Source organism: Alligator mississippiensis, chromosome 10 (genome assembly GCF_030867095.1).
Source record: "Alligator mississippiensis isolate rAllMis1 chromosome 10, rAllMis1, whole genome shotgun sequence".
In the NCBI taxonomy this organism is placed as follows: domain Eukaryota; kingdom Metazoa; phylum Chordata; order Crocodylia; family Alligatoridae; genus Alligator; species Alligator mississippiensis.
Window position 1 is genome coordinate 58,208,962 of NC_081833.1, and position 20,548 is coordinate 58,229,509.

At 42.1% G+C, this 20,548-nt stretch overlaps 1 protein-coding gene across 15 annotated transcripts in view; it reads left to right on the top strand.

Moving 5' to 3' along the window:
• The window catches only part of ZNF536 (zinc finger protein 536), a 464,250-nt gene that overhangs the window by 366,906 nt on the left and 76,796 nt on the right, over positions 1–20,548 (top strand). The window contains exon 12 of one of the 15 annotated variants that reach the window (XM_059713831.1): positions 5,555–5,595. The exons of the other annotated variants lie outside the window; for them this stretch is intronic. Coding sequence (XP_059569814.1) covers positions 5,555–5,568 — 14 coding nt within the window. The 3' untranslated portion in view covers positions 5,569–5,595. The remainder of the gene's footprint in view (positions 1–5,554; positions 5,596–20,548) is intronic. 15 annotated transcript variants of the gene reach the window in all.

Below are 20,548 nucleotides of genomic sequence, written 5' to 3' on the forward strand. Positions count from 1 at the left end.
TGTTCCCTGCCCCCCAGTATTCAACAGGGAGCTCAGGGAGACTGGGCCAGTGCCTGCCCTGACAGATCTCAGCCCCAGCCCCAGCCACACAGTGCAGCTGATCATGTCACTGCAAGCCGCCAGTAGCACCATCTTCTCCCCAGGGCTGGAGCTGCAGCCAACTGGAGCTGCAGCCCTGCCACATGGTAAGCCCCACGCTGTGGGGGGAAGTTGCCCACTGCCCTGGCCCCTGCCGTCAGCCTCAGCCCTGATCCCCATCCCTGGCAGGCCTGGCCCCTAGGTTCAACCCCCACAGCTCGCAGGGAGGCAGGAGACAGTGCAAAACTTTGAGCAGCCGATGTCCCCGGAGCTAGGCAGGCATGGGCCTCACATGCTGAGGAATGCGTCAATGCCATTGGCGATGTCCTCCTCATCTGCGGGGAGCTGGGACATGTAGCATAGCCAGAGCCTTTGGGTGGCAGTGGAGGTTGCGGGGCAGCCCAGGCTTGCTCCTTGTAATATCAAAGCTCAGGGTCCCATGCCAGGTGCTGAGGTTTGCCTGGGGCACCATAGTAACCATCATCATCAGAGCTTAGTGAGTCAGGCACCCCTCAGTCCATGCAAACAGTTCCTCGCACAGTGCCTGGGTTGCACAGCAGGGGTATACTCAGGGTGCAGCAGCATGATTGGGGGGGCTGACCCCAGGGCACCTTCCCTGAGAGGTCCCTTGTGAGAAGGGTGGGGGCACAGGCACCTCCTCATCCCAGTCATCTGGGGCCCCAGGCCCCCTGAACCCAGGCACTGTGGGCTTGGTGGCAGCACAGGAGATCAGTGGGACTGCAGGAGAAGGGTGGACAGTGGGGTCTATAGCTGTGGCAGCAAGTGCTGCCAGGAGCCTGGCCTGTCACAACTTGGGAATACCTTTGGCCAACCCCCAACAATCCATCAGCCCCTGGGGAGCAAGCGGAGATGGGGGGCTTGAGTGGTGGATGCCTGAGCCTGGACCTGCCTGGCTGACTTACCATGGTCCCTGGGCACCCAGGCATGACCAACCGCCAATCAGGCCAGGCAGTGCATGACCCCCAGGTACAGAAATGTTGCAAACTCTCACAAACAGTTTCTTTCTTATGGCTCTGTAGGCCCTGCAGCTGCATGTGGGGGAGAGGCCACAGTTGACAGCTGGGATGCAACCTCAGGGTCACCACCAACCACAGCCAGAGCCCTGGGGGTGAGCCAGATCCACAGGAGGAGGACCCAGAATTGGACCCTCCTCCTGGACTGACTGGTGATGGTTGTGGAGGACTAGCAGGAAGCCGTGCAGATGTGGTGGGTGGAGGATGTTGAACAGCAGGACAGGTGGCAGGCAGAGGACATGGACAGGATCATGAGGATGCACAGGACTGGTGGAAGGAGTCATGGGACTGGATAGACCTGGAGTTCAGGGCACAAGCACATGGAGGCCCTGCAGGAGCAGGGCACAGTCATAGCCAGGGCAGTGCAGGCCACACAGGAGGATTGCTGGATGCTGGACACTATTCTGGCCCTGGTGATTGCCTTCATGATTCCCACTTTTTCCCCTTGGCAGCCACCCGTTGCCCAGTAGCAGGCTCCCTCATGGGTCTGGGAGGAGGTCCAGTGCTGCCTCCCCCACCCAGAAGCCCCTGCTCTAGGTCCCCCACCACCTAGCCCCACCCCCCCACCTAGCCCCAGCCTCACAGCTAATCCTGACTTCACATGGGCATGGAGCTAGAGCTGCCTGCAGCAGGGCTAGAACCATGAGCTGGTCCTGCTGGCCTTAACCACTGGCTGCCAGAGGGGGAGCTGCCAGTACTGGGGGATCAGTGGCTGCCATCACCCCTGGGTGAGCCTCCTACTCACCAGACTTGCCACAGCATGCACACCTATGGGGGGAACAGTCAGAGGCCAGGGTGCTGGCTGCCTGTTCCCAGGCTCTGCTCGCTAGGTAACTCAGCACCATGGCCACCCACCCCAGGAAGGCACACACACAAACTGCATTGTAAATAATTTGCATGGAGAAGAGGGTGTTTTATTGGTGGGTTGTGTGAGTGGTAAAGGGGCTCTGTTGTTGGGGTGGGAGGAGGGATGGCCTCTGTAGTGAGGGGAGGGGTCTGTTTGTTGTGAGAGCAATAAAATGTTTTTCTGAGAATTGTCTGGAGTGAGCGTGGTGCTGGGTGTGGCCAGTGGAGGGGGGGGGGGGGCAGTCCATGAATAGCTATCCGAACAGGCTACAGTGAGGAGTGCAGGAGGAGGTGGTTGGCTAGTGACTTTTGCACCCAGTACCCTAGCCCCCACTGGTGGGTGTGCAGCTCGGTTGGGGCCTCTGCGGGGGGGGGGGGGAGCCCACCACTGTTGCTGCCCCTGCATCTGATGCTTCCACTGCCAGGTGTCCTCTGCCTGCTGTGCCTCCTCTGCCTAGGCCTGCACCCAGGCCTCCTCCTACTGGACTTTGCAGATGTTATGCAGCATGAGTCCTGCAATGATGACCTGGGGGATGTTGTCCTTGGCAAACTCAAGGTGAGTGGTGAGGGTGCGCCAATGTCCCTTGAGGCAGCCAAAGGTGAATTTCACCAGGGCACAAATCTGGCCCAGGCACCTGTTGCAATAGGTTTGGCAGGGGTCCAGCTGGCCAGTGCAGGGCCACATGTGCCAGGGGAGGAGTGGGTAGGTGGGGTCCCCAAAGAGGAGGGGCGGGACCACCATGGCACCCAGCTAGAGGTCCAGCACCCCAGTGCTAAGTGCCTGCTCTGCCCCAGGACTGGCAGGGCAGAGTTCCAGAAGATATGGGCATTGTGGGCACTGCTCACCCAGCCAGTGCTCACATTGGTGAAGGCATCGAGTTGGTCCGTGGTGGCCTAGAGCACAATGCGGTGAAAGCCCCTCTGGCTGTAGTACAGGTAGTTGCCATCGGGCGGGCACATGATGGAGATGTGGATCCTATCCAGGGCCCCGATACACTGGGGGAAACCCAGGACATGTAATCCCACCGCCACTTCTAGGGGGGTCATGCATGCAGTGCACAGTGTGCCCCAGCATGTCCTGGAGGGCTCCACACACCTCCAGGACAGCCTCCACAGCAGTGGCCTTGCCCATGCCACAGAGGTGGCCCATGTAGTGGAGGCTGGTGGACGTAACCAGCTTCAGTAGGGTGATAGCCAGCCAGGTGTCCACATGCATGATGGTGTTCTGCCACTCCGGGTGCGAGCAGAGCTCCTCCTGGAGGCCCAGGAAGGTGGCCCTGGGTCAAGGACAATGCCTCCACTGCTTACCATCCCAGGTGGTCTACTCTGAATGATGTGCAGCCACCAGTCCTGGCTGGCCCAGTGGGCGCAGAGATGGCAAGGCTGGAGGCCCAGGAAGGCAAGAACAGTTCTGGTAGTGGTATCCTGGAGCCCATTGTTGGTATCCCTGCCAGGGTCCAGCCAGCAGGATGGGGTCCAGGCAGCAGCTGCATGGAAGTGGCCCTGGGACAGCACAGGAGGACTGGGCAAGTGGTCACTGCATATGCAGGAGTCAGCAGGGCCCAGATAGCCATGGACCAGCCAGCAGCTGGTGTGGCAGGTCAGTAGGGCCAGTGCGGCATCCAGCAGGAGCCCAGGGCACTGGGCATCACTGCCAGAGGTAGAGGCTGGAAAAGCTATGGCGTGGGGTGCCAGAGGCTGTGGTATGAGAGCTGCTGGGTGCTGCCCCTGTGCTCTGCACACTGCTTCTGGCTAGAAACACAGCTGGCCAAGGAGCAGGGAGTGGACCTGCCTTTTAAAGATGACCTGTAGCTGCCGGCAGCTGTGGCTGGAGCCTTCGGTTCCCTCTGGTGGTAGCAGGGGCCTGTCGCAGGGCCCCAAGAAGCAGAAGCTGTTTGCTGCTAGGAGCAGCAAATCTACTCCCATGTCTCTGCATGTGCAGGCGTCCACCTGGGAGTGTTTACTCGCATGTAGTTTACTCGCAAGTAAACTGGTCCCGCATCAAATGCATGTGTAGACTCACCCACAGAGAACGTACTCTTTGATATAATTGTTTCTAAGGAAAGAATGAGCATTTGAGGGCATCATACTTAAAGATTCTGGGAAGTGGACAGTGTTCAACAGCTAACATGAGGCATCCATCATTTTCTCAGAGTGAGCCCTTAAAGCCAATTCCTGTTCTCATTGAAGCCAATAGCAAAACTCCTACTGAATTTAGCAATCTAGAATCTGGTGTTTGGCCTAAACATAAGCAGGGTTAAGGGGTGATTTAGAAAACTGAAGCAAAATGTTTACTGTTATCCACGTCAATGAGCCATGGAAGGTTATTACAGTTCCAGTCCTCTATGCCCTTTTTCGGTTATACACTATACAACCCAATTCCCCTACTTTTGTTACATAATCTAAAATTATGCCCCCCCACCCATGAACACAAATAGAATCACATGCTGCAGCATTATAAAGCAGGGCGCTCAAAAGGAGTGGGAATGGAGCTAGGGATAAATTATACTATGTATATATATTTTTTTAAACCCCATACTATTCGGAGTCAGTCTTAAAATCAGTACTCGTCAAGCCCTGCAAGCGCAAGGCCAGAATTCCAGACCAAGCTTGCATCTCATCCCTTGTAATCAAACAGTTGTTCTCATTGAGAGGACAGCGGGTTATGTGTTGAAAAGTGGCTAAGCTAAGCAGTGTTTAAGGAGATAATGCAAATGCTTTGCTCCCATTATAGATAGAGACTGGGTTTCTTTAATAGGTAAAAACGATTTCTATTGGTGAAAGTACCACATGTATCATGCCAGCTGGATTTTTTAAATCTGTTTTTGGAGGTGGGAGGTGGATTCCACTGACACTCATCTGCTACATAATTCTAATGGAGGTAGTTTGGGTCATGTCCTGTTCTACGTGCTCACGTGAGTAACCCCACTAGACTGTGCATAACTGAGCAGCTTAGGCCTTTGGTCTGTGGGCACTTGTGGTCACTGCCAAATTTCAAATGCCCTTTTCATCTTTTTTATAGTAAACAAATCTAGCCTTCCTGAAAAAAGCCTTAAAGATTCGACACAGGAATAAATTAATTTCTTAAACTTAAAAGATGTGTTTAATGTACTTACAGCAATTGACTTTATTGTATAAGTAAAACCAGATTTGCATAAATTAATATAACATTTGCACTGGGGAATCATGATAATTACCCTAATTTTAGGAAATAAACTAGTAGGGCTTCTATTTGCTCTGTCTGCTAAACTTACATATCTACACTTCAACTAAGGTGGCTTCTTGAGTACCAAAGTTCTAATATATACTTAAGAGATGACTGAATTTTGCAAGTTACTGTATTTTGTAGAAGGCTTTTTCCAGAATTTCTCAAGTCAAAAAAGCAAAATAAAAATCAACTTTTTATTTTCCCCATAAATTGGATATTGAAACAGGTTTATTTTTGGCTAGTTTGGGATATTAGAAAGGTGAACATGCATAATTAATTAAAATAGGATTTTTATAAAAACAACTTTTGTACTATTCTGTAATATTTAAATTTATGTTGATTTTTTTTCCAAGTTTACATGTGGTAATTAATTTTGTCTTACTGACAGATGATTCTCAATGACTGATTTTCAAGAGAAAATCCAGACAGGTATTTTAACACTTTGTTTTCATTTTGGAAGCCTTGTATTCATGGGTCTGGTTAACATTATGGGGCATTTCTCTAGGCTCTGTTGTCAATGGAAGTTTAGCATTATTTAAATAACTGAATGCATTTCCGTATGCTTAACTTTATAAAAATCCTTTTCAGGGTGGGAAGTGGGGGGAGAGTGTAAACAGATGAGATGGCACATTCCAATGAAGAAACATACATACACCATATACACAATCCAATTCCTCCCCTTTCTTAGGGGCAGGCTTTAAATATAACAGCTAAAAATATAACAAAACAGGAACATCAACCAGCACTTCTCTTTCCTCCAAGTGTGCCTGCCTAGTTTTCCCTGCAGGCCCTTTTCTGTTTCACCCCTTCTATTTCCTGGTTGAAGATAACAAGATGCACCTGCCACTATGACTCATCAGTCATTTAGACTGAATCTTCATATAGGGCACAAGCACCTGACATCAGGATGATGTAGCAAAGGAGCCCTGCCTTCCTGTGCCATTCACTATGCTGTTACAAGGGGCTGACAGTGGGTGAAATTAGGCAAAATTTAAGACACTTTGCATCCTGCTACCAGGACATTTCTTTTAAAAGATAACACTGTAAATGGCATTATAGTAAAGAAATTAGAAACAGATCAAATGTAGTTAATTACAAATAGTATACAAATTATGTCATTTTCTTTACAGTTTCCAATATGATTGTTTGTCATTCCCCAATTAGCTATTGAAACATTTAGTGGGGAATGCCACAACAGTAATGAACAGTGTACGTAACATACTTATTAAGTTCTTGTTATGCTGCTTGAGTGCTGTGAACTTATCTTTGTCTCTCTCTTTTTATCCCTAGCTATTGATCCATGTCTTAGTCTTACAATCTATATATTTCTAGTATTTATTACGCTGAACTTGTAGAGGGTGACATTGTAGTTAAAGGTCTGCTGGAGTTTCCACTACAAAAGCACAGGTTTTAGGGATCTGTAATTCAGCCATTTGAAAATACATAGCACTTGGAAATAACTCTCTTTTCAAAACATCTATCAGCCTTATCATTAATTGGAATTGTATATTTACCTGGCTTAAGTATCCAATTTGGATACAGTATTTGAATATAATGATTGACTAAGACCTGTGGTTGTGCTAAATTAGTTGGAAATATTTTGCCACTTTTAGTCCTTTTTTGGTAATGTCATTGAAAATAAAACAAGTGTTGTTGCATAGTTAGAATGGACCCTAGATTTCTAGACTTAAAGGCCTTTATATCTCTATATTGGCTGCTTGCCCTGCCTTCCCAGCCTCATCAATAATGCAAGCCTTGATTGCTTGCTTCTGTGTCTCTCCCAACTCTTTCTGCACCTTTGTTTACAGTGCCTGGTACAAAAGCTTCCTCTCCTTGAAATCTTTCCTCAAGACCTACTTAATGGTCAGTTCTGGCTAAATTGTGGGGCTTAGGATAATTTGTTCAGGTATGTATTTGGGGTTGCAGCACTTGATATAGTAGGAACTAATCCTGATTGGGATCGCTGCGTGTTATTTTGCTGTTAATTTCAAACAGTAATAAAATAATAATGTAAATGCAAATGACCATGGTATTCTGGATAGTGCAGTGTCTAAGTCCTATTTATTTCTATGATAGTTTGTGAAATAAGATTTTCAGATTAATAATTACATCAACTTCATACAAGGTTCATAAGATCCACCATAAAGGTCATAACACTACAGAAAAGTATCTCGCTAAGGCAGTGGGTCTCAATTTTTTTAGATTTAAGGCACTCCCCGTTAGACTCAAGGCATACCTCAGAAAATGCCAACTCTCAGTTCTCATTCATTTTTTAACTACAGAAAAATAATAGAGCAATTCTTCTGTTGCGAATAACTCAGACCATAACATGTCAGGAATGTTTTTGACGCTGTGGATTCCTATTTGAAATCTATGGATTTGCCTTGTGAATCATGTTGTACACATAACAGTGCTAATAATATGGTGTGGCACTGTGCATCATCCTTGAAAGGATCTTGCACCACTCCAGGGTGCTGGGGCACCCTGGTTGAGAATCATGCCCTCAGATGTATTGCCATTCTATATGTTGCGTGCAGTGCTGCAGCACTCTGAGGTGCCTTGAGATCCTTTCAAGGGTATAATACAGTATTAGTACCTTTAAATATGACTGCATGAATCATGAGCTAAACCTGGAGATCTGGTGTCAAAAACATTCTGACCTTATCTGGTCTTCCTTTCAACAAAATAATTGCTCTATTCTTATTCTGTAGTAAAAAAATGAATGAAAAAGATGATTTGCCATTTTCCAAGGGGTGCCTTGAGTCCAACAACAGGTGCCTGAGTTTAAAAACATTTAGAATCTGGAAAGAAAGTAGCTGTTTTTTTAAGGCATGTGCACATGCATTTTAGAACAAGTCCAATTTAAACATGGAGATAAACACATGTCTGGACAGCTATCTTGCCTGTATGACAACCAACCAAGTATGCATCTATACATATGTCTGGCTGGGCATACACCTCAATTATTGGCCCCCAAGTCTTATGCACATGGGAATATACAAAGCTCTGACAACTTTTGTAAGTTGAGGATTTGGCCCAAGGTATGCCACTAAATGCCTGCAACTGTCTATGTTTCAAAGCACAGTCCATGTATTTTGTAGTAGTTGAGGACAGGAGGCCAAGAATCCTATCCTTCACAATCAGCCTTTCTTCCTTTCAGCTGACTCATTTTGCAGTTCTGTTACACAGGTTGCTGCTACCGCTGTCTTTGATTGTATGTGCCATGTTGACTACCATCTCTGCATATAGAAATTCCATCTAAATTCCTTTTGTGCCTGCTTTTTCTTCATGTCAGTTCATGTCCACTTGGTAGATATGACACCAGCTTAAGGAACCTTCTATAGCAGTTCTGTATGCCTCAACCTCTTCTTCTCAGGTTATAGTTTGGTTTGTTTTTGACTTGCTAAGATCATTTTGTCACTCCACATCCTAATATGCTTTCTCTTTTCTTTTTTTTTTAATGATGAAGTGGCCAAAACTAGTGAACAGTGTTCCAAATATTTCCCTGCTCTCCCATTAAACAGTGCAGGAATAATTCCTAAAAGTCTATGTTCAGTGGTCTTGTTTGTGCACTCAACTATATGTGTTCCGGTGAGGTCTTAGCTTAAATTTTAGTCCTAATTGCTCACTAAACCTCTTCTCTTTTACCTTTAGTTGATGGGAACAGAGTGTATATCATCTCTGTTATTCCTAGAAAAGTTACTTATTTTTTCTTTCTTGAATTGTATCAAATCACTTTCCCCATTTCCTCCAAGTCATTTTATAATTTATTGTTGTTGTTCTTGTTATCCTCTCCCTTTGTCCTGTCTCTAACTTCCCCTTTGTTTTCTAATGGGAGTCATTTCTTTTTCTTTCTTTCACCTTTCTTCTTTCAGGTCACTGATACAGAAAAAGGACAGATTAGTGTTGTTAAGAGAGACTTGTGGTACACTAGCCATCAACTCCCATGGACTTACATTACTGAAAGGAATACTATGCTTTCAGTATCCTGTCCAATTCTTTACCCCATATATAATTTGTCCTCTCTTCAAGACTTACTGACATTGTAGATTAATTCTGCAGAAGGTCATGCAGCAAGACCAAGTAAATCATGTTCACAGCTTCCTCTGTCAATTCTTTTTTTTTTTTTTTGTTATTTTGTTCAAAATATTCTATTAGTTTTGTTACGTATGATCTCCCTTTTGTGAATCCATGCTGAATATCTTTAATTAAATCATAACTTTCCCTATTTTGTCCCTGATTAGTGTTTCCAATATCTTCCCTACTGCTGAAGTCGAGCTTACTGGTGTTTAATTTCCTTGATCTTCCCTAGAGTCATTATTAAATATAGGTGTTACATTAGTCCTCCCATCCACTGGTACCTCTATAGCTTCCAAAGAAGCTTTAAAGATTTGATTCTAATGCTTCTGTGGCCATTTCCCTCTTCTTTCAAAGTTCTAGTATGGATCCCCTCTTTCTTGAGTGATTTTTGGACCTTGAATAATCTAAAAATGCTCGGGACATCTCCATCTCTTTTTTTACTCTATTTTTTTTCTTTTTCTTTTTTTGTTACTTTTTCTCAATGGCTGATGTTGTTCTTTTTCGTATAGGAAGGGGGAACAGAGCTAGATCTGTATGTGTGCAGCTTTGTTGGTTCCAAATTAACTTTCCAAATGAGCATTTTTATTTCCTAAACATGGCTCCAACCCAGGCTCTGAGGGCATATTCCTAAGTGCTAGAACATCTTTTAATCTTTAATGCATTCATCCTCGCAACATTTCTGCAAGGTAGGGGTGGGCCTTTTTGCAGATGGGGCGTTTGAGCATTGACTAAGTTCAAGGTCATAGGCGAAGGTCATGATGAAGAAGGAAACTAAGCCCAGAATTAGTGGCATCCCAGGCTAGCATTCCAAACAGTGGGCCATCCTTCTTCTCCAGAATCCAAGATTTTTGGCTGAGTATTTTGATTCATAAATGATGGGGCTGCTTTTCTGACCCTCAGTTGTATTTTTGCTTGGCTGACTTTCTGGGTTTTGTGCTGATCTTAATTCATCTTTGAACTCTTGCCTTTTCCATATGAAGACATTTCCTCCATTTCTTTATTTTCCCCCTATTCTTTGTATACTCTTCCTCCCACTGAAGTCAATTGGGAGTTTTGCCATTGCTTTGGGAGAAGTGCTGACCCCCTTAGAGTCACTCACTTCAAATGCTGTATCAGAAATTAACTCTGATGCAGCTGAACAGATTTATACTTTCATTGTAACTAGTCCTTGTTGAGGATATATTGTATGGAAAGGATGCATGCTATGAAGGAGCACATCAATTTTAAAGTAACCCTGCATACTTAGATATGGGTCATAACAGTTTTACTGTCATGTTTGCAAAAATAATATCAGTAGGAAAGACTCAGCTGAGGCAGGAATAAAAACAGTTCCACTGAAACTATATCAGATCACTCTGAAACCTGTTCTTCTCTTTCCTTCCATGCAGTGTTCATTGGAAAACTCAAAAGTTCCTCAAATTTGATTTTTGAATATTCCCCATCTATTTTATTTATAGTTAAACAAACCAAAACAGAGCAAAAAAAAAAAAAAAAAAAAGAATGAAAATACATACAGCCTCTAACATAAGGTCAAGGACTACCTTTTCCAAAGGTACATGAAGACTTTGTTGCTTGCTTGTCATTAACTACCATAGAGAGTCATGTGTCTCTATCCACATGAACTGCCATGGAAATTAACCTCCTAAGGCTGTGACTTAAATCAGAAAACAGCCACTCTGTCCTTAACTCACCCCATTGTGATTAAAGGCTGGAACTGCATACGATATGTAAGATCACACTTACTGCTCTGAGACTCTGGAAACCTGAGCATTATGGAGTATGTCAGGGATGGAGTGGCAGCCTTGACTCTGAATATTTTTGCTTTTGTCAGTTAAAGTCAGTCACTGACTTACTGTAATGACATTTTATATTTCATTCTATATTTTAGTAGAAGGAGCCACAGGTGTTCCATTGGAATTACTCGCACATTTATAGAATTGGACATTCTGTCATTAAATGGACTTAAAACTAGAAAGCCTTTGTCTCTGGAAGGTGACCAATAGAAAGCGACTTTGGATTATCTGATATCCCATAACTTAATCATATGGCTCTTAAGAGTGGGACATAAGCAGCTGTGTCTCACTAATATGCATGCAATATGTGTAAAGTGATATGCTTTAATTCTAAACTTGTTTTTAGCAGGAAGAAAAAGCATTTAGATGAGGAACATTAAGATTCAGCATTAACCATTTTTTTCCTAGGGGCAAAATTATTCATCACCTGATATTTATTAAGGCAACATTTTTATTTTAGTGCTATGTACCAAACGAGTCTTTCCAAACATTTTCAAAGTTTTATGTGGTAAAGTTTAATAGACAGAAGAGCAAATAGTATTTCAACAAGCCTTTCAAAATCAAAGTATTTGAAGAAGGCAGAGTCTATTTTTAAAAAAGTAATGTCACATCTCAAACAGAAATAACTAGAATAAGCAGTCATTTATTTCTTATTTCAATTCTTAATTTTTTATTCACCCTCCCACATTATATACATTTGATTTCAGTATTGTAACATTAATTGTTAGTTTGTGTTCACTTAATCTCTTTTATTTAAGTATGTTTGCTTTAATAATATTTAAAAAAACTAAGACAAAGAAACTGTAGATTAGAGACTTTATTTTCAGGGTAAAATGATACGGATAAGTGAGCGTCAACTGACCAGAAATTATTTGCTTCTGTCTGTTAGACACGTAATGGAGTCATTTAACTAGTCAAATTAGGAGCTGTAGAAATGCACCATGCTTCATTACTGAGTTCGAATGGGCACCATTTTACATTTACGTCAAAAATTATCTCATAGCAAATTAATGTTTTCATTGTGCTGAAAACGTGAAGCTGTGCAGTATTAGCACCACCTAGAGGACATAACAGAAATATTTTAAAAAACATTTCCCATACAAAAAACCCAATGATGAATAGAGTGTCTTAAAAAACCTGAGTATCTTTAAATAGCCTCAAAATTTCATTTTCTTGTTATTGTATATTTTTTTTACACTAAATCTCAATGAACAAAGAAAAGGGGTACTAATATGTTTGCATCCTAGTACTAGTACAGTTACAAAGAAATAAACCTTAAGTTGGGTTAAATAAATTTTAGGTGCTGGTCTATATAACAGAAACAGTGTCAAGTTTCTTTTCTTTATCAAGTTCTGTACTACTCTTCTAGCAACTTTATATGAGCATTTGAGTTTTCATTATGCTCATAAATTAATCATTTACAGTACATTTTAGGCTAGTGCTTTCATAAGACCATTCAGTGTCAATATGGCTAGCTAGGCATTTTGTGCGCCAAAATATATGTTTTTAAATATGGACATTTTCTTTTACTTGAAAAATAATTAAAATATTCTCATTTTACTATAAGAATTCTATTTAGATGTTAGATATTTTTTTCCTCATTGAAAATTCCTGGAAGGCCTAAGCTCATTCTCCCTTTGAAAATGACTGTTATTTAAGTAATTAAACACTTATTTAACTTCCTTGGTTGTCCACCAATTATTTGAAATGCTCAAGCATGATGGAAGAATCCAAGTGAATGAGCAAAGTCATCTTGAAAATACCTCATCTCTACTTTTGATGGTTTTGATGTAAAAAATGTAGAGCTGAATTATGATTATGGAAAGCCATTTAAAATATGGTGCAAATTTTGTATTTCTTGTCTTCTGGAATTTGAATTTTCCCAATGTTAGATTTGTCAAACAGGAACTCTCAAAAGTGGCAAAAGCATCTGAATGTTTGGGTACTTAAGGGGAATGTAAAGGTGTAGGAGGCACACTCAAGATCAAATGGTTAGATGTCTTGCAAGACATGAAAGTTTGAACCCGAGTGTTTTGTGATAAAAGAATGCAATGGCTAAGTGCCTTCAGTCACTTCAAAGTGGATGTATTGACCCAGTACAACTTTAGGAATATGTGGAAAAAATGTTGTAACAAGTGGGTAATGAGATTTAGCACTATATTGTTTATCCATAAGGGCCTGATCCAAAAGGCATTCAAGTGAATGATGGTCTTCCCATTATCTTTTGGGAGCTTTGGACCCATCTCCATTCAGTCCAAACTTGTATTCCCATTCATATATGTTGAAGTGAGAAAAGATCAGTATGGTCATCTATTCTGAGCCCTTGTTTAACACATGCCATGGTATTCTATCCAGTCATTTCTACAGTAAAGGGTTATTCCCACATGAGTTACTCTAGTGGCTACTGAATACTCATTTTGAAGAATGATTTCTATAATTTGAACCTCTGATTCAAATCTTTATAATATTTAAACTTATTTTTCTGGTCCTACTGAATGTTGGTTTTTGTTTGTTTTTCTTCCGTGTTAGAGAGTTTGTTATATTACTATCCTTGAAAAGCATATTGAGTGGAAACAAAATAAAAATGTCTGGACATTAAACAAAAATGTTCATATAGTATTTTGACACAAAATATAATAGCCTGATATAAATATTAACAAATAGGCATAAGCAGACCCAAAGTCTTCTGATATTACACCTGTCTTTGGTAGAAATGACCATTTATTAATAAAATTGCTGTCTGCCAAGTATTTTGAAAACAAAAATGCTACATCTTTGTTTTAAATGTGTTTTTTGTTAGCATAGAGTGTGTGTGTATATATAAATATATTTGTTTCCACAAGATGCTCTTCAGGATTATTTTGAGAATCAAATATTTGCTTCTGATATTATTTCCTAACTAAGTAAAGTATCTTACCACATATCATTCTGTAAGTTCAGGAATTCAACAGTGACTTTAGGGCCATGGTTATGATAATGCCAAATTGGTAGACGAAAGAACATGCCTTTGAGCAAGTTTGCCTTTGTTCTGCACAAAAGCTCTATTTTAAATGGCTTAAGCTCATTGCTGAAAAGAATTTCTTTGAAACAGAAAACAAAAAATGTTAAGAACCTTGCTTACAAGTACCCTGGTATTTTTTCTTCTTTACTTATAGAAACACTTTACCTATTACCATGAATCTTGTCTGCTGTGATGGTTCAGCCTTCGCGTTATGTTTACCAAGGCCAGACTAGAGGATCAAATAATTTATAACTGTTCCTGTTGGGTTTTATGTAATAACTTTGGAACTCATATAAAGTAATGATCCACAAACTCTTTTAATGTTCATTATAAAATATGAAATATTTCTCAGAACCATTGCAATTATGTGACCAGACATAACTGTTTCACACATGAGTAAATACAGGGAGGTTTAACATAACTTTATTATCTTCCTGTCTTTTCCTCTCATTGATGTGATAATACTGTTTTAATATTTTTCTAAAGAAAAGTTAAGTAATTTCAGAATCTGTATTGAGGCTTAGTTTATTGGTTTTTCTAATAGAGTACTCAGAATAATTGTATTTATGATTAAATTGACATTAGTAAATGTGTCTGAATAGGGGTAAAATACCCCAAATCTTCATATAACTATAGTGTACATTACACTATATATAACATATTATGTGTCATATATAATATCAGAAACCTCCAATAGGCAGAGAAGGTGAAGGCAAATACACAGTGTCTTTCTAGCCCATATGTTTATATTGAGTTTATCATTAAGTATCTGAGCACCTTGTCAGGGGACTTCTGGGGGTTCAGTTGGTATTAAAATATTAATAGATATGGGATGGGAAAGTCACTTTTAGTTGCATGTAATGTAACCCAGACCTTTACCCAGTATTTGGAACCAGTGTTTAATTTTCCCCTCCAGTCCTCCATTCTTCATGGATTCAGGTAGGACAGAAAATTGAATCTGCCCATTTTTGATGAAATAAGCAAATTTTAGAGATGCAGAATTGCAAATGTGTTCCTCACTTGTAACCTCAGTGAGGATTTTTGGCTTAATAAGAACAGAATTCTGGGCATAGTTTTTCTGTCCTTGTCTGTGCAGTTGCAGGATGAGATTAAGTATTTGAGCCTTTAACTATGCATAGACTATGCCTCACAACATTTTTCACAATTGCCCAATGCTTTGTTACACTTATAATAGGAAGAATAGTCGTAAAAATTTTTCAGCACATCTAAGTTTGAGTGAGAGTGTAAAGATAATATATTGCAAAATAGTCCCCTGTGAAAGTAAAACCCATGGGAGGATAAAAATCACAACGTAGGCAAGCCACCTTGCAGGATTCCTTTGTATCTTCCTCTTGAGAAGCCATGTGTAGAAGATCACAAACGAGAAGGAGGATTAGGCCAATAAATCCAAGGATCTGAAAAAAAACTATTCTATATTCCTGCAGATCTCAATCTCCTCTGATCATTTCACCAGTGGGTATTCGCTTCAAACCTGAATTTTGGGCACTGACACTCATGCAGGGAGCACATAAATTGATGTGTGCTAGCTTCATGCATTATGTGCATCAGTGGCACAGCATGCATCAGTGCCGAGAAAATGGCAGCAGTGCAATTTGAACTAAGACATTCAATGTGCTTTAGTTCAAAGTTCACCACCACCATTTTCGCAGCACTGATGCATAATGTGCCACTGATAGACCTGTTCCTGAAGCTGAGCCAGGCTCTTTTAATTAGCACAGCTCACTAATTAAATGTGCCTGGCACTGCCCTTTCACTCTGAAGATGGAGTAGCCAGTTACTGCTAGTTGCACCAAGTAGTTATTCCTGCAGGATAGTGATAGGTTTAACTGCGCTCTTTAGTTAATGCGCATTAAGACAGGCTAATGTGCATTTTCCTAGTACATCACAATGGAGGGCATCTATACACATGCTCTGGCTTGGAGGGGGAAGGAGCTTTAATTACAGTGTCTCTGAGAGCCACTCTAATTAAAGCGCCCACAGCAATGTGTGAATTCAGCATCCCATGCTTCAAAATGGCAGTGGGGGGCCTTTACGTAAAGCTCATTCAACAAGCTTTAGGTAAAGTGCTCCTGCCACCATTTTGAAATGTGGGGACGCTAAATACATGTGACGTGGAGGCTGCCGGAGCATACTAATTAGCATGCTCCAGCAAACTCACAGTCCAGTCAATCAAGTCTGCTGATGTGTGCTAATTAGCATGCATTGGAGCAGAGCTCCATCACATTTATAGATGCTAGGAGGTACCAGATTTAATGTGCATTAACTAAAGCATGTTAATGTACATGTAGATACACCCACCAGCATATGGTAAAGGACAGAAAGAAATTGCTCCTGTACCAGTACAACCTAAGCTATGGAGCCTTCCATACTGATATGTTAAGTTTATACTGGTGCTGTGGAGCATGATCCAAATGGTAGTATATAGCAGAGTTTGGTGAAGTCATTACATTGCCATCTAAATCCAGTGTACGCATTGAAGACTTTCTCTCTATTGTATGCATATAAGCTTTAAATTGCTATTCTGAGTTAAAGCTAAAAACAAAGATATTATTAATTACTTTGGTTGCAGCAATACTGAAAGGTATCAAACAAAATTTATAGCCCCATTCCATTGAGCTCAGTGCAAATATCATCAGAAAAGACCATTTTTTCTCAGAAGATTTTTTGTTTCCTCAAGACAAATCTCACTAGGTATTATTTCTTTCTTTCCTAATTTTCCTCTTGTCTTGCTGCAACCACCTGTTGCTTTTCACCATATGTTTTGATCGTAAGCTCTTTGGGTCAGGGAACCTCCGCTTTGTGATATGTTTGTACAGTGCCAAGTGCACTCTGGCCATGTAAGGGCTACCCAATCTGGCCATGCAGGGCTGCTTCTACACATGTGCTTAACTGTAGAGTAGACTAATTAGCTGCAGAGTAAAGCTTCACTGCTTGTGCGGCACTATTAGGCTACTGTAAAATAATTAACGCCACAGTAAGATAATACTGTTGTGAATAGTACTCTTATGCCAGGGTATTTTACTGCAATTAAATGCGTGGGTAGATGCTCACCACAACTGTAAATTACACCCAGTCAGCCCAGCCAGCCACAGACCAGATTCCTGTCTGCTGCTTAGCCGCACAGCTCTGCACTTTCAGCACCCTCATGCCCCAGCCAGCCCCTCTGCCACCCAACACCGTCACACAGACCCTGAGGCTGTGTGGCCTTGATGTAAACTGCTCTGCCCCCATTCAGACAGCTACTGTCCCCAGTGTACATGTAGACACTGTGCCTGGGAGTAGTTTACTTTGGCTCAAACTGCTCCAGAGTTTATTGCTTTGAATTAATTGCACATGTAGATACACCCCAGGTGTACTTAAATCCTACATGCCTTGATTAGCCATGGTCAAGGCATAGACTGATAAGTAAACCCAGGCAAAGGGCATAATAAGATGAGAATGATATTAAGAATAGGGTGAAATTCAGCTTGGTACCAAGTATCCATGCCCTGAGGTTGTCCTTCACACAGGAGGGAAGAAGCACAGTAAAATTGATCTTTTTCTTTTATCAGTCACAGAATGGAGGCCTGCAATGACTCTGAATAGGCTGATATGGATGGTATGCATTGTGCAGTTTAACTGGGTCTGAGGAGAGTCCAGTGACTCTGAGCCTAACTGCCAGAAAGGATCTTTTTTTTTTTTTTTTTTTAGCCCAGTCAGAAGGACAGCCGAAGAGGGCAGAATGGCAGCCCCACTGCCTTCAAAGGATCTGAAAGATTGAACTTCATTCCCCCAACCTCTGCTCAGGCTTTGTGCAGGGAGCGGTAAATGTTATGCATTAAGAAGAAGGGAATACAGAAATGTTATTTTCATGAGTCAGGAATAACCTGCAAAGTGCTGGTGGTGAAGCAATCAGAGCCGTGAATCAGTTATGCATGGTCATTCCTGACGAAAGAAAATAACTTGTTTATTCCATGCAGTCCCTCTCTTGTGTGCTATATTAGGAGAACATTCTGTTCTCTTTAAGTTTGAAGTTAAAATGACTTTAGTTTGCACGTTAAATGCTACCGTATTGAGGTATGATTGTAGTTGTACTTTCCCAGGTAAAAAAATATGTGACTAATGACACAATGGACGTGTCTGCACATGCCCCTCACTGCGCAGTTCATACTGCGTGGTCTGCAGTTGGTACTGCACAGTCATTGAGCATAAGTACACAGATTTGATATGCTCATTCTTTGGACCCCATGAAAATATTATACCTCATATTGGGCATGTCTACATGAGATGCTACATTGCTGTAGTGATGAGCTATGGCAACATAGCTCATCCTTATGGAGATATAGTATCAATGGGCACTAACCTTGATGCCACCGCTACTGCAGTGCAGTAGCTCATTGCTATTGCGCAGCTTGTTGCTACTGTACAATAGGGTTGAAAATGACCCATTTGCCACTGGGACTGCACATGAACATATACCACACATTGGGCGCATCTACGTGAGACACTATTGCTGCAGCACAGCTTCGGCAATGTAGCGTCAGTAGGCACTAACTATAACTCCACCACTGTTGTGCAGTAGCATCAAAAACAACCTGTGTTCTGGCATGTACTGCACAGTCATTTAGTACTTGCTTTAGCAGTACACGGTATGCACCAGCACACAGGTCATTTTTGACGCTACTGCACAGTAGTAACGAGATACTGTGCAGTAGCAGTAGCATCATGGTTAGTGCCCAATATGAGTTATAATATGTTCATGGGGTCCAAAGAACGAGCATATTGAATCTGTGTACTTGTTCACATAACAGAGAGTTAGTTTAGATTTTTACACTTCAAAAATCAAATAAGCAATTTTCATTTTGCAAATTTTCACGTGATTTTTGAAATTTTTGCATCCAGAAGAAACTGGGATTTGGGATGGATAATAACATTTCTTTATTTCCACCAGAGAAACCCTTTTATCATTACAAATGGCATATTTCTACCAATGCACAACTATTAAGCAATATGCCTCAAATGAAAACTCGCAACTTTTTATAAAAAGAAAAACCGACTCTGAAAACAATTTTTTTATCCCTGAATAAACTGTGAAAAGTTCAAAACCAAACTGCAAGTCATTCACTTTTCATGAAACAAAGATTTTTCTCTAAAGGTTAGAAGTGTAATGATCACATCTCTAGGTAGGCTTTATAATTGCATTCATGTGCACCAATGCCAAGAATGCCCTGTACAGCAACATGCAGTGTGAAGTGTTTGCGACTGGTGCAAATGAAACCTGCATCATGAAGTAGTCGGGTATCTTGAAGCGCAGCAAGTGATAAAGCTCCAAAATTCCTAAGTCAGAGACAAAAAGAGTGTGTCTTCACAGAGCCAGGACTCTTACACAGTCGTTCAGTCCCCGTCACAGGAACACATTTTATCCAAACTTCCAGTCAGGTTTTCATTCCTTAGGGGAGAAGATTGCTCCACTTTCACTGGCATTTAGGGTGGGCTGCATTTTAGTCCCTGATGTAGCTGACCTTTAAGAGTTCTGGCTATTTCACTTTAGGGCCTTGTTACACAGTAATTTTGGGTGGCTCCTGGAGCTCTGAACACCTGGGTTGTCTGTACATTAACACCTGAAACTAGTTTTAAGCAGCTGTTAGGCAGTTCAAAGTCATGCTACTCCAGGGCAGGACTATCTCTGATCTGTGGCACTCAGCTTGTGTTACACTAAGGCTAGACCTTAGTGTAAACACCCATCTGCCCCCCTTTCCCTCCCCAGCACCCCAGATCCCTGCTCAATACCCACACTGTCCCCCTTCCCCTCACTTGCTTGTGGCTGCCTGCACTGTCTGTCTGGGGGATCAGACGTGGAAGAATTAATCTGCCTGCCTGGCCACCGCTGCTATTGCTGCTCTCCGGGCAGGCTCAGCCCAGAGAAGAGTAGCAGCCCGGCAGTATTAGACAGCCACAGGTAAGTGGGGGAGAGACAGGGCAGGAGTCCCAGGAGTGGTGGGGAATCGGGGGGGGGGGCTCTGAGAGGGTAGGGGGTAGGGGAAGCCTGAGATGGTGGGGAGGGGAGGGGAGGGAAATTGTTACCTTTCAGTGCTCCAGGCTCCTGCTAGCATAAATGTGTCAGCACCTCACTTGAGCTAAATCGAACACCGATCAACATTTTTGTGGTGCACACTTGAGGTGTGTAACAAGGCCCCTAGTAGTCTGAAATGTTGGCAAGTTCACTATAGTTTTTGCAAATTTTGCTGAATATGACTAACTTTTAGGCCAGTTTGGGCCAAATATTCTGTTGTTAAAATTACAGGTGGCAACCCTGATCCAATAACAGCATTCTGCCTGCTATGTAAATTGATGGTGACATTGCAGAGATACGTTTCCTTCCCACAAGAGCATTTAGACTGGTTAACTAACCTTAAACTAAACTTACAATTGTTGTTCCAAGTCGTCCATATGAAAAAAGAAGAAGAATTTAAATTACAGGAATTAGATTCAAAGTACCACAAGTATG